The following is a 13911-nucleotide window of genomic DNA, read 5'->3' as shown; positions in this document are numbered from 1 at the left end:
GATATCCTTTGAAGTGTCATCAATTTTTTTGTGTGGCAGTTAAAACTCACACTGCCATAAAGATGCCTTAATTATGTAAACACAGTATGACTTTTTCATCTCATAACAGAATGTAAGTCATGCTGGTATTGTGTAAATACCCCCTAAGAAAAAAGGAGTCCACAAATCTTACATCTACGTTCTCTGACTCTTCAGAGATGTTCTCTCCAACAGTCACTGTGTCTTGATTTTCAATGAGAATATTTATCAGTTCATCAATCTGCTTCAAACATCTGCAAATCACAACAGGTTCATTCAGGATTACTCAACATTAATATGCAAACTCTGAAGTTCTAAACCTTGCATTTTTCACTGCCATCAATCATAATTTAATGACAGACGTTCAACAAATCATGAAAAAAAAAAAACATAAACTGGATTGAAAACAATAGTTCCAATACTTCAATTTTTAGCCACAAGATGGTGTTATCTAAAACAGAAAATCAAATAGGGCTCATTACGTTTGGTTGTGTATCTGGGACAGATTCAATGATTTTCAATTCAAATGACCCAAAACACAAAAGTCGAAACCATTGATAGTTTGCTACACTATCGCAATAGTTATTGATGTTTCATTTTCACTATCAATCCATCGCTATCGCAGCATTAATATCGCAATTCAGCGATAGTTTGATATATTGTTACAGCCTTATTTATTAGTCTATCTGGCTCTACTTCCTACGTACTCCTGCCACATCTCTGATTTCATACATGTCGCCACGTTCGGATTGTAGTCGAAGATGGAGGAGATGATATTAAACAGAAGCTTCACAGTCATCCCAGCACCTACAATAAAGAATTTTACTTCAACTTAATCTTATGCACTCCACCTTGATATATCAATTTTTACTGTGCAAGTCAAAAAATCGTGAGTACTTGGATATGATTTTGACCGGTCAACCATGTACTGACCAATCACAGTTAAGTTCCAGACACACGAGTAAACCTAAAAACCACAAACTTATTACTTAATTATATACATTTCGCCAATAAAAGTAAAATATAAAACTTTAAGGTAAAAGCTGTTAAAAGCTGTTAAAATTATGAGATATAAAATTATAGTTTTCTGATGTCTAATTGACTTTTTCTTTGCTACACAACAACATTCCATAAAATATATATCTGGTGTTCACAGTTATCCGCGTTTCACAGCAATGGGCAACTCATTGTCTTTGATAATTTTATTAGTAAGCTCTTTATCAGCCTAGAATGACTGACATCTCATTTCTCTGTATAAGTATACAATAAAAACCCGGCTATAAGAAACTAGAATTCTCGAGGTCAGGCTGAACAGGTTCTTTTATTTTAAGGTAGTTTTTCACAATTCAGCCTGATTAAGTATTTAACAGGTTCTTATTAACTTTTTCAGAGTCTGAATATGTCTATTTTTTATTTCACACGGACAAAACTGGGTGTTTGTTAACGGCATGGCTTAGATGATCAAACAATCAAGGTCCAAGAAGAACATCAATACATTTCTATATTTTGTTATAAGATATTTACATTTTAAATTGAGGATATTGCACTGTAGCTTTATGGAAAACATAATCAGTGAAAATCCAAAAAAAATGTAAATCAAAGCAAACATATACACAATAACTCTTTTGTCAGAAGTTTCTCACACAATTAAAATCCAGAATTTAGACCATCAAATTTGGAGTGATTTTTGGTATAAGAACATATTTTCTTTGCCAGGCTGAACAGGCTCCTATATTTTTGGGTATTTAAATGCCAAATTTCAGCCTGTAGGTTCTTAAAACACTACATGTAAGTTCTTATAATTATCCGGGTTTTTACTGTATCAACATCACAACATGTAAACTTCTAAGGAAAGCAAGATAAAATTGTCAGCTACAGAATATTGTCTAACAATATACATATCGCTTGTTTGACACTTGTCAAGTGTCCAGTATTAATCACTACATATTTTTACCAGACTTGACTTTTGATAGGCCAGATGCCAAAGAATGGACTTGTATTTCCCCTCATATAGTCTAGTAAGCTAAAAGCTTGTTCAAAATACGTATGTGCTGATAAAAACGAAAATAAACTACTGGCAATATGCCCATTTCTATTCTATTCTATCATGATCATTTCTATTATCACACAATAGCAGACATCCCAAACTAAAAATTATCCCAGAGATCACCACTTTTATCTCCTCTCTTTACTATAGTGGCACTTTAAACAATAATTAAATACAAGTGACAAAAGTGTACCCACCTAACTTGGCATTGTCGGAAATAACTCTCAACTGCTTAAGGAATTCAATCTGGTCTGTGCGGTCCGTGCCCTGAGAAACCACAACAACAAAATGCCCCTTTTAGTGAATACAAGAATAGGCCCTGTGCACTTACATGTACTAGGTCACATAGTATAAAATAAACCATGTAAAAAAAACCCTAAGTTACACAGTGGCAGGCAGTCAAGCTTGACTGTAGAGTGTTGGATGCCCCACTGAATAACTTGAGGCTCCAGCATGGCTGATTTTGTATTCAGGTGATGTAGCAGCTCTCGTAACGTATAATATGATTGGCTCGCTACCCTAGCCAAAAACAAAAGACCAAACAATTGAAACAATCACTTAGACTTAAAAACAATAGAAGCTGCTTACAATACCAAACAAAAGCAGGTTATGAGAGCCGCTACACTACTGTCGTATTCTTCCCAGATCAGGAAAAAGGCCTATCAGCCAAAAAGTGATAGCTATTAATAGATTTGTTCCAGAAAAACAAACCTACCGTTTTTCCTCACCCCTATTGCAAATCGCAGTTTGGTCTTACATACTTTCCTTTAAAATCTTTGGCTTTTTGAAAATAACTCATCAGGTTTGAACAATAAAAGTCACAATCATCACTGTGTTTGGATCCCAGGGGGGGGGGGGGGGAGGGGGAGAGAGGGAGGTACTCTACAAAATTCTATAGGGGGAGGCTCTACCCCAAGGTCCAACCCCTTACTCCTTTCCATACCATTTTGTGATATCCCTACCCTTTTATATACCTGAAACCTGAAAAAGGCACCCTGTTTTGGGCAGAGCCTCCTCTTATAAGCCATTATAGGAAGTACCCCCTTGCTAACTTTTACAATTTCATTGATCTTCTTTCTCCTTAGTTTTATTTTCAATTAAGAACTTTAAAATATATCAAACACTTGACAAACTGTTTTAACACCTTGATGTTCTGAGCACATTCCTTGCTAAGCCTTAGTTCCTATCTATATACATGTAGCATTCCTTCCTTTGAATATCTCTTTCACTCACCTTTTTTCCTCTAGCAGAGAGTATCTCATGCAGTTTCTTTAATACAACTGCATGAGTGATTTCTGTGTCCTTTGGAAAGAGCTGCTTGACCTTTTCCTAAAGAATATATCAACCATGAGCATGTCTAAAAAAAAATTTACCTTTGGCTTAAAATTTATGTTAGTGAACAGAGGCTATCAAAGGCTTTCACAAGTGGCCCATGCGTAAGGTTTTGACCTTTATTATACACATAACATGACTGAGAAAATTACTTCATTGTGATTGGCTGAGAGAAGGCCAATTTATTGTTAATTTTAAATTTGCACTGCAGTGAAAAAAGCAAGCTTTTGTAACTTTCTCAGTCATATAATAAATGAGTTATGGTATGAAAGCTTGAGCAATTAAAGACTTTCAAATTACTCCCGCCTAAAGGCTCATGCAAGTTTGAGAGAATTTTCAAAAGTCACTTGTAGTTTAAATCCTTAAAGTGCCACTAAGCCCCAAAATGTTTATTCCTTTAATAAAATCTAATAGTTTTCCTGATTACTTCAGCGAAAAAATCATCTCGATTGATAAAATCCCTGCTTTTCTACAGGCGTTTGAACGTGTAATTTCTATGTTCACGACTGCACAAAGTGGGATCTGGGTCGGGCTTCTAGTGACATCACTTTGGGAACCGAGCTAAAACACCCAAGAGACTTTGACTGAGCTTCGAGCGCTGTCAAAAAATTTTTGGGTTATTTGTGATTCATATTTTATTGAAACTGGACAAGATATTTAAGTGAAAGAACTGTATCATCTAGCAGTACAATTTGGAGTCTAGTTACGATTTGGATGGCTGCGATGTATACTTTTTTCCATTTCTAAGTGTGGGTCGAGATTGCCGCATTGTAATGTAGGCCAGGATCTACATTTTGTGGGTCCATTTGGGTTATAAAGATACAAATAATGGCTGAAGAGTTAAGTTACAGCTCTTAAAGATCAATAAATTAAAGATGTCAATGAACATGAAGAGTTGGTAATTTGACTTAATGGAGCGTGCAGATTTCGGAGTGTCAAAACATGTTTAGATTCAAACATTAATTTCCCCCGAAATACAAGTTAAAATGCGATGCAGTCATAGTCCACCCCTGCCTACTTCTCCGGATCAATGATTGAAAGTAGTTTTAACATAAGAGATAAGCAGAGATGTTGGCAAACAATATCCAAAGGTGAGGTAACTTTTTAACTTGTAGTATATGCATAGTCAATTACTGTGTATGAATACAAGCTACACAAATTTGCATATTTTGTACTAGTAAATTGTGGAAAATCCTTCAACAAGATCTTGAAAAGAGGTTCAGAGTACTTTCAGTTAAATGAATACATTTTTACTTCACTGTTATTTTGAATGAAATGTCCATTTTACGTACGCTAACAACCTGGGAGTCCTCAATTTATTAGTTTGCGTTTCGGTTCACTGACAAGTGCATTCTTCTTTCAGCACGACAATCTCCGTCGGTAGCTATAGAGTCGAATCTTAATCATTTGTTTCACTTTCCTCATATATTTATAAATGCTTGATCCTTTCTAAGTTTCTAATTTAGATAATTATACTTATTTCGTTCCTCAAAGACGAAGCTCAAAGAACAAAACAATTCTGCAATCACAATGGCCATTGAGAAACTGGTTGGATTACCACCTCAGGCGTGCGTGTGTTTTCATTAAAATCTACAAATACACAGCTAGTTCACCTGCTCGAAGCCTAAACAATCTTAATCGCCTCGTTGCAGGACATTTTTGAGTACAAAAACGCGATGCGTTTAATTTACTGTGTAATTTCCTCACCTATAGTTTCATCTGGGACTCGGAGGATCGTTTGCGCTCGGAATAATCAGATGGCTTCAAGCTTACCCCAAATTTGTGTCTTATGCAGTACTTTGACAATGCCAAGCCTTCCACTAGAGATAGAGAATATACAAGCCATGAAAATCTCTAGGTTTTTACAGAAGTGGCGATCCTGATATCAAAGAAATCCTCGATACAGCTTGGCTTTAGCTTCGCACAGATCAGCCCACTTCTTTGGTCTTTTTCCCATTTCTGGTCGAGTTTCATTAAGATAGAAGTATTGAATGAAGAGGAATACTCTGTCCTACGCAACCCGTATTGCTACAGCCTCCACAAGACATCTTCCTTGCATTCTGCAATGATTTTGACACACACTATCGCATGTTTGCTATATTCTTCTCAGAAACAAAATATTGTTATTAATGACGTCAGAAGCCAACTCATCCCATTCTCCGCTATTCCTCAATCATGAACATGGAAAAGGGCAATTTTAAAAACTTTGAAAATTCATACAAAATTAACAAAAGTAGCTACAACAATAATTTTTTCGCAGTGGTGATCAGGAGAAAAAGGAAATTTATATTAGTGAAAAAAATTTTTTGGGTTAGTGGCACTTTAATTGCTTTCATTCATAGGATTATACATATTGCAGGTGTTCACGGTTTTGTAAGTTTGACTGTAATACTCAGGCTATACCAAACAATGTACATGCAATAATAATTTTCACACAGCTAGCGAACAGTGGATAACACACCACAGCAGATGAAGAGGAGCCCTTTACTTCTGTCCAGCCACCACTGTCATCTTCACCATCTTTGGTTTTCAATTTAGTTGTCTTCTTCTCTTTAATTTTCTTTTTCTGTTTACCTTTGTCATCTGGGCCTTTCTCTCTGCACAGAACGAAGACAGTGAGTGTAAATTCATCAAATCAGTGTTTTACAATATTGATTATACACTGTCAGGGACTCCAGAGTCCCTCTGAAAATTTGACGTAGAAAGATAACAATGTGTAGTTCTAAAATATATCCATACCTCCCCCACGGAAGGGAATTTTTCTAAGTCCCCCCACCCCTCTGGAAATTCCAATTGAGCTTCATACATTTCTTTAAAGTTTTTGGTCTTACAGAACCCCCACCCCCCAGGAAATTCCAATACCTTCTGTGGGAGGAGTATGGATATTTTCTGGAATTGAAAAATCTGAAGAAAGTGGCACTTAGCATTCAGAATCTCTCAACCAAAAAAAGACAGAAGGAAACAATTATGAGTTTTTCCAGATACCTATATACAGGAGCAATATTACTGTTTAAATATGTTCGTCGGTATGGCATTTTTGTGGCGCGTGTAATGCTGAAAAATGGACATTCTTAACAAGTGCACTCCTAGATTCATACTTACTGGATAAAATTAATTTATAACCTCTGTACGTTAGATGCCTTCAAAATTCTTTAGTTACACTATGTAAGAATCTCTTTTTCAATAACTATCCAAGATATTTAAGTAATATGTTTACTCTGCGCTCTACAACCTATAGTTTACGTGGTAATTATATTGTCTCTTCCTGATCCAAGAACAACAACAGTTTTACTGTTGGCCTGCATTCCTTTTCATATTTAGCTGCTAAATTATAAACTCTCTTTGGGACTCACGAAAGATATTACAATATGACTCTTTTCAGTAGCATTGCAGCTTGTCTCTAGTTATCATACAGATGTATGTACGTAGTTTAGCTCTCATTATTTTTAGCATATTTATTGTAAAGTATAGTATTTGTCATATTTATGTTATCGAAGATATTGGCTTATTTTGGCTACGTAAAATTCGAGAGGAAACAAAGTATATGTATGTACCATGTATGCCAAAAGTGTGTGAAACATGAATATGTTTCTTATTTACATTTTGTGTACTGAAAGATGCATACAAAACATAATTCTACATAGTGGAATCCCAATTTCTCGAACCCTCAGTTTTTCAAACCTCCCAATAACTCAAACCACCAGTCCCGATAACTCAAACCAAAAGTCATTTATTCTCTTAAGTCAAACGCTGTAATTTTACCCCCAATTTCTTGAACTACCTGATTTTTTGAACCAATTTTCCTTTCCCTTGGAGGTTTGAAAAATTGGGATGCCACTGTATATAATTATTACATATCTTTCATTTCACAATCTGCAGACTGCGTGCTAAACTAACTGGCTATGCAACCTAACTGTATGAAACATTGAAGTCTGAGCCGACAGTGGTTTTCTCGGTACTGACAAAGAATGCCTCGTTTGTTTCTGTTGCATACTATTTTCCCCCCTGAAAGGCAAAGCAGTGCTCTCCCAGGGTCTACAAGTATGCTGTGAAACTCAATCACCTTCCTACAGTTAAGTCTGCCTAGTGGCCTATCAGGCTGAGTCTTGGATAGATCTATCTTTTGAAAGCATAAAATCATACCCCCCCCTCTTTACCTCTTATACGAGACTTGATTTACCACCCTTACAACTGTTGCAACTTTTTCCTTTTACACTTTTTAAAGTCAAGTTTATCTGACAATAAACCACACATCAAGAGCTGGAGCTTTTATTACTGTTACTGATAATAATTGATAATAATTGATATTATATAGGTATTAAAAGATTGAAGGAGGTGGTGGGGGGAGGGGTAGAAAGGGCCTTCACATACCTGATTCTCAGTAAGCGAAATTTATTGAGAATCAGGTACGTGAAGGCACTTTCAACCCCTCCCCCTTCCCCCGCCACCCCCTCCAACCTGAATGGGGTTAGTAATAAACAGACTTACTTCTTTATAAACATCCAGTGTTTTAATTGTGTTGGACCTCCCTCGCCACCAATATCACTGTCACTTGAAGATGACATATCGTCACTGCTATCCCAATCAATACTGTCATCATCATCATCGTCATCTACATCACCTCCAGCCTAACGAAACCAGAGTTTGATACTTAGAGTTTAGCAAGAACCTTTACAAAAATAAAGAGCGATAATGATTTTTAAAACTAGAAAGGAGAAACTTACTTCAGTTGCCTTGGCAGGCTTGCTTTTATCCAGTATCACTTTCTTTCTAGAAAAATCCTCTGCCCCAAGGAAGTCATCATCTTCATCTTCTTCCTCTGAAGCTGTGACAACATTAAAACAAACAGTTTCATAACAGCACCAAGACATGTTGATCGCTCATGTACTGAGGATACCCAATGAAAGGATATCAGAAGTTGCCTCAAGATGGACTCAAATCAGGAGGAAGAAAGCCAGGCAGACCAAAGACCACCTGGCGAAGGTCAGTGATGAAGGAACTGAAAGAGATGGGTCTCTGATGGGGCGAAGCATAGACCAGGGTTCAAAGGCGAGGTATGATTATGGCCTTATGTCCCAAAGGGGATGAAGAGGATAAGCAAGTACTTGGACATGTTGACATTATCAATATGTGTCCTTCCTTATGATATCTAAATTTAACATGCAGCTATGATATGAATAATGTTTTGAAAATCCATTTGCCCAGTTGGTAAGAAATTTCAGTTCTCACTTGCCCCCACTGATTACTTGCCAATAAGGAAACCAGCATGGTGATCAGAGAATGAATGATTTTATCATCTTTGCTTTCAGCTCATTGTTTCCCTGGCCTTGCAGACTTGAGTTTTGCAACGGTTTTTGACTGGAAATTATCATTTATTGAACTGACATTTTCACTCACACACACATTTGAGACTACTGAGGCTAATTTGACTTGTCCACCAGGCCACTGAACTCCTATTTTCACTTGCCCAAGAGAAAAATTTACCTTACCTGGGTTTCTTCCTGTCCTGACATTTGGGTACTAAATTAAATAATTTTTGACTACTGGTCTAAAATTGTATCAGAGTAAGAGCTTAGAATACAGTTTGTCTTGACTTGTCATACCTGATTCCTCCTGACCGGACTCTCCAGATGCCACCGGGTTCTGTTAATTACATATTACAATTATTAACAAGTTGAACTCAAGATCTCTTGTGTGGCCTGAGATATTGACTTAACACGCAAACATATACAGTGAAACCTCTATTAAGCGGACACCTTCGGGACCTTCCCAAGTGTCTGCTTAATAGGGGGTGTCCGCTTAATAGAGGTTTCTAAAAATTGCGCGATGTTTGTTGACAATTAACATTCAACGGCTACTCTGTACTGTGATAAAGTTCCATTTTGTTAAGGAAGGTATCCAGAGTTCAAGTTCAATACCTTTCATTACCAATTTTAATTTGTTTTTTAAATGCAAAAACATAACAGCAAAACAGCAATGATAATACATGCGGTACAAGGACTCTTTCAGTGTTTGTCTACCAAGAAGGATTTGATTGTGAATAGCTGTGCTGTACTTAGGTGAATTTTGATTGCGGATGACAATCATGCAGCTGGATATCGGTCTAATCGACAGTTTATTGGCAGCTAAATGTATTGATTTGTCTTTATTAATCGACTACAGTATTTAACGGACGTAATCCAATACTATCTGTACATTGTCAATTCAGTCTGGTGTCTGCTTTATAAAGGTTTTTAACGATAGAAATTAGCCAAATACAATTTATTTTAGTGTCCATGTCTACCTGCGTGGATTACCCTGAAGAGTATGAAAGTTTTAAAGAAATTTAGACTCACCTCTCTGTATTTCAAAATGTCCTCTTCAAAATCCTTGTTATATTTCCTCAACTTTTGCCTTAAGGTAGCCAAAGCCTGTAAAAAGAAAATGTTCATATATACATACAAAGTGATTCATGAAATATTTGCAAAGCAACAATTTTAGCTTCTATCCTTCACTCCCCAAAGCCAATAAACTTGTTGCTTTACATTAATGAGAAATGAAATCAGAATTACTTTCCTCTAGATAGCTTGTGTCAATGAATGATGAACAACTTTCTGATAGAATGTTCTTTTCACTCACCCTAGCATTCACTTTGCTAAGCTTCTTGCGGCCTTCAGTATCTTCCCAGTTCTGACAGAAAAAAATTAGCAGTCCTTTTAAAAGCCATTTATAGTAAACTGTACACCGAAAACAATTAACACTTGCATACATGTACATGTACTTGTAACTCTAAATTTAGTTAGTTTACAATAATTACAAATTAAAATTAGAGCACATGATCGCATCTATAGGCTGATTTTTTTTAAGGCTGATGTTAACACAACAGAAAGATTCAGTTAGTTTGAAATGTTGTATAATCTTGAGTCATAGCAAAAAGTTCACTTTTAATACGTACTTTTGAATTCTCTCAAACTCATTTTTTTTTAAAAGATGGTGCCCAGGATATCCCCTGAGAGAAACCCCTGACAGCCACATGAATGCTATTTTCTCTTTGTTGTCAACTTGGTTATAAATAACTACATCTAAAATATAGCCAACAAAATGCAGTGGCATGATCTGCCAGGCAATGATAATGCAATGTTATTGCACAAGAAAGATGTTTTTCCTCTTGGAAATTAAGTGAAAGCTAAATCTTCAAATACATGTAACCCTTTTTAACTGCCTTTGATTGTTTTACCTCTTTGACGAAGTCTTCAAGCTCAGTTAGAGAGCGAACATAGAACTGTGGAATGCCTTCTTTATCAACTACAGCTTTTGCTTTGGAAAAAGCTTTTCCAAGATTCTCAAATTCTATAGGAAGAGGGGACAACAAAATGCTAATGAAATGACATACTATAAAATTCCCAAACAAATGTATTAAAGTGCCTATGAAGTAAAAAATAATTTCTGCTCATTTGAAATTTAACGCTTTTCAAAGAAAAGAAGAATGGCATTTTCCTTTTTGGAATATATTTCTTTGTTTTGTATTATGCAAATGAAGAAAGTAATGACGTCATAGGTGGTTCAACTAAACAGAGCAACCCTTAATCAAGAATATCTCTAGAAATATTAAAGTAGTGTTCTTTAAACTTGGCACCAGAACTGTACATCACAAAAGAAATAAAATGACACCTGTCGTGCCATCGCCATGACAACAGTAACACCACTGATCCTGTTTTAATAAAGACTAAAATTCCCAGATTTTATGTTAAACAAGGATCATTCACTCCCAACAATCTAAGGGGCAGAGTTAAGACAATATGGGAACCATGTGTGTTCTGAGCAAGACCCTCTTTCCCACTTCAAAAGGTTGCAAAAGTGGACATTTGGTTTTTCACAGAGACTGGAGCCAAGAGTGTTACCATGGCAACAACATAGTAGGTGTCATTCTGTTTCTTTTGTGATGCACATTTCTGGTGCCAAGTTTGACAAACACTGCTCCAACATTTCTGGACATATTCTTGATTCAGTATTTTACTGTTCAAGTAAATCTATTTGTGATGTCATCACTTTCATCATTTGCACAATACAAAAACCTGAATGTATCTCTAAAATGAAAAAAGATCTTCCAAAAAGGAAAATGCCATTCTTCTTTACTATGAAAAAGCCTTTCAAATAAGTGGCAATCATTTTTTACTTCATAGACACTTTAAGATTAACAATAACTACTGTAAAGACCATAAAGATGGATGTAATGAGAAATATAGAGTAAATGGGCAAACTAACCTGTGAGGACTTTAGAAATGTCTTTGATTTTTTTGTGATTCTTTAGCTGTTTGATAGAGTTTGTTAATTCTTCAAACCTGTGAAATAAAATCAATAAACAAAGGATAACATATTATACTTTCCAGGCAAGTATTAGAGTTATTCTACTTTGAATGATCACAAATTTGTTTAAGGATAACATAATATGACAATTCAGGGCTTGACACTAACTTTTGACACCACTTTCCATTTTCGAAAGTAGATTTCATATTTTACTTTCCATCTCAAAATTTTATTTTTCAAAATGAAGGCCATAGGAGAGATCCAAAATGGTGGATCGAATGTTCCATACCACATGTATTTATTGCACCCAGACCTATTCGGCAGCTCTCTCGATACTCCAGTATCGCAGATTGGTAAATGCTAGAATGGAGTAAACTCATCCATTTGAGGACAGCAAATCATTGTCGGATCTGGTTATTTTTATCATGTGATTATTTTCTATACACACATTTTTCAGTGAGTATAAAAGTTACTTTCCAGCATAGCCCAAAATTTACTTCCCAGATCAGTAAGTATTTTGGTTCATTTTTGATTTTTTACTTTCCAAGAAGTAAGCTGACTTTCCAAAGGAAAGAGGGTAAGTGTTAGTGTCACGCCCTGGATGTAGGACTCATCCTTCACAGCTGGTTTTTTTAATGACTTAAGACTGGTTTGCATTGAACATAGTTAATCAGTGCATGGAGCAATTACCGTTTATCCTTTTGGCTTCTAACAACTCTCTTTGTCTCTTCTTCATCATCACTGAAGACAAAAGATCTGAGGAAAAAACACAATTATTATCAAGTGTATCATAATGCACAGATGTAGCTAAGAAAGGACTATGCACAGATGTAGCTAAGAAAGGACTATGCAGAAACCTGTGCACATTCAAAGCATGTTGCACTACCCCTACACAAAGTCTTTCTTTTAGCTGGTAATAAGCTCACTTTCAGCTGGTGAATTGAGCCAGAGTAAGATCTCTTAGTATACTTGTTCAAGGCAAATAGAAAAGAGACAAGACCTATTTGTCAAGGAATACATTCTGTCTGGGAATGATTCATGCATGGCTACCCACTGACACTCATTACTAATCAATAAGAGGTTACATGCACAAGTAGGGCTCCGATGTAAAAAGGATTGGGGTGCTTGTCATACCGTTTAGGGGTTAAAAAGCAGTTTTGGTACCTCTTGAGGTGTTCAGCCTCAAAAGGTCCGCAGCAGGCGCTTTTGCGCTATCTTTTAGGGTACTGAGCCAAAAAAACATAACAGGAGAAATATGTAAATCAACCGACTTTTAATTTTGTCTCAGAATTGGCACCTTTTAGGGGTGAAAAGAAAAACCTCAAGCCACACCCACAGAACAGGATCTTTGTACCTCTTAGGGTTTCTTTCCAAAATTTCTGATGAGCACCCCTGCCCTTTTTATATGGGAGTCCCCCCCCCCCCCCCCCACCCCTCCTGAGATTTAGTGTGCTTGTTTCTCCTAAGCTACACCAAACCCCCTCCTTTGCTACGTTTTGGGGGAAATTTCAGAATTTCTCACAAGCATTTCCATCTAATTTCTAGGAGATTCTCATCTCTGGAGTCTGGGCTTGAATCTCACCCCCTCAAACCATTCAAATGAACTCAAATCAGTTTCTTGGCAGATTTTAGGTATTTTTCAGTTTGCAGCACGTCTAAAATTAAGACTGGTAAATAGTTGAGGTTGAAAAGATAAAAATGACGATAAAAATTATGAACTTAGACTAGATCCAATGTACTAAGTAAACTAAATATCTTCTCTCTGTCCTCTCTTTGTCACAATTTTAGATATCGGAATTTTAAAAAAATACGAACAAAAATTGTTCGAAGATGGACAGCTAAGAATACGGAAAAGAGCAACCTAAATCGTTTAGTTGAGGTTTTCTATAGCACCAAAGCTTAGTGAATCATGAATCATCAACAATAAGCTATGCTTATTAACAATATTTTTCTAGAAATATTTATACTTTTTTGTAGTTTTTACTTACTTCGTTGAAATAGTGGTTTGTTTCGCAACAACTGGCTGTTCATCTTCACTGGCAGAAGATTCGCTGTCCGAGCTTCCAGCGGCGAAAAATTTAGACTCTGCCATATTTTGTAAAGAACAAGATGGCGTCCCACGTGTCTCCGGTAATAGAGCCCACACAACAACAGATCAGCGGAAAATACAATAGTGCCAGGCTCCACTCTATTCCTCAGATCCGGGGATGTTTTGTGGAGGCTTACAT

At 36.3% G+C, this 13911-nt stretch overlaps 1 protein-coding gene across 1 annotated transcript in view; it reads right to left on the bottom strand.

The window, feature by feature from the left end:
• LOC110052004 (eukaryotic translation initiation factor 3 subunit C-like) overlaps nt 1-13844 on the bottom strand; it is a 30187-nt gene extending 16343 nt beyond the window's left edge. Inside the window, exons 1-14 of the mRNA XM_089278918.1 lie at nt 13672-13844; nt 12374-12439; nt 11642-11718; nt 10614-10726; nt 10016-10066; nt 9733-9807; nt 9001-9040; nt 8122-8222; nt 7886-8025; nt 5859-5994; nt 3299-3394; nt 2263-2332; nt 726-825; nt 173-272 (exon numbers count right to left, since the gene is read on the bottom strand). Coding sequence (XP_089135044.1) covers nt 173-272; nt 726-825; nt 2263-2332; nt 3299-3394; nt 5859-5994; nt 7886-8025; nt 8122-8222; nt 9001-9040; nt 9733-9807; nt 10016-10066; nt 10614-10726; nt 11642-11718; nt 12374-12439; nt 13672-13775 — 1269 coding nt within the window. The 5' untranslated portion in view covers nt 13776-13844. The remainder of the gene's footprint in view (nt 1-172; nt 273-725; nt 826-2262; nt 2333-3298; nt 3395-5858; nt 5995-7885; nt 8026-8121; nt 8223-9000; nt 9041-9732; nt 9808-10015; nt 10067-10613; nt 10727-11641; nt 11719-12373; nt 12440-13671) is intronic.
• Nucleotides 13845-13911: the final 67 nt, after the last annotated feature.

The sequence above is a fragment of the Orbicella faveolata genome, unplaced genomic scaffold (genome assembly GCF_042242905.1).
Source record: "Orbicella faveolata isolate gen_17 unplaced genomic scaffold, um_ofav_v1 contig_47, whole genome shotgun sequence".
NCBI lineage: Eukaryota > Metazoa > Cnidaria > Anthozoa > Scleractinia > Merulinidae > Orbicella > Orbicella faveolata.
Note: the sequence above shows the minus strand (reverse complement) of the source record. Positions and strands in the feature narration are given on the sequence as shown.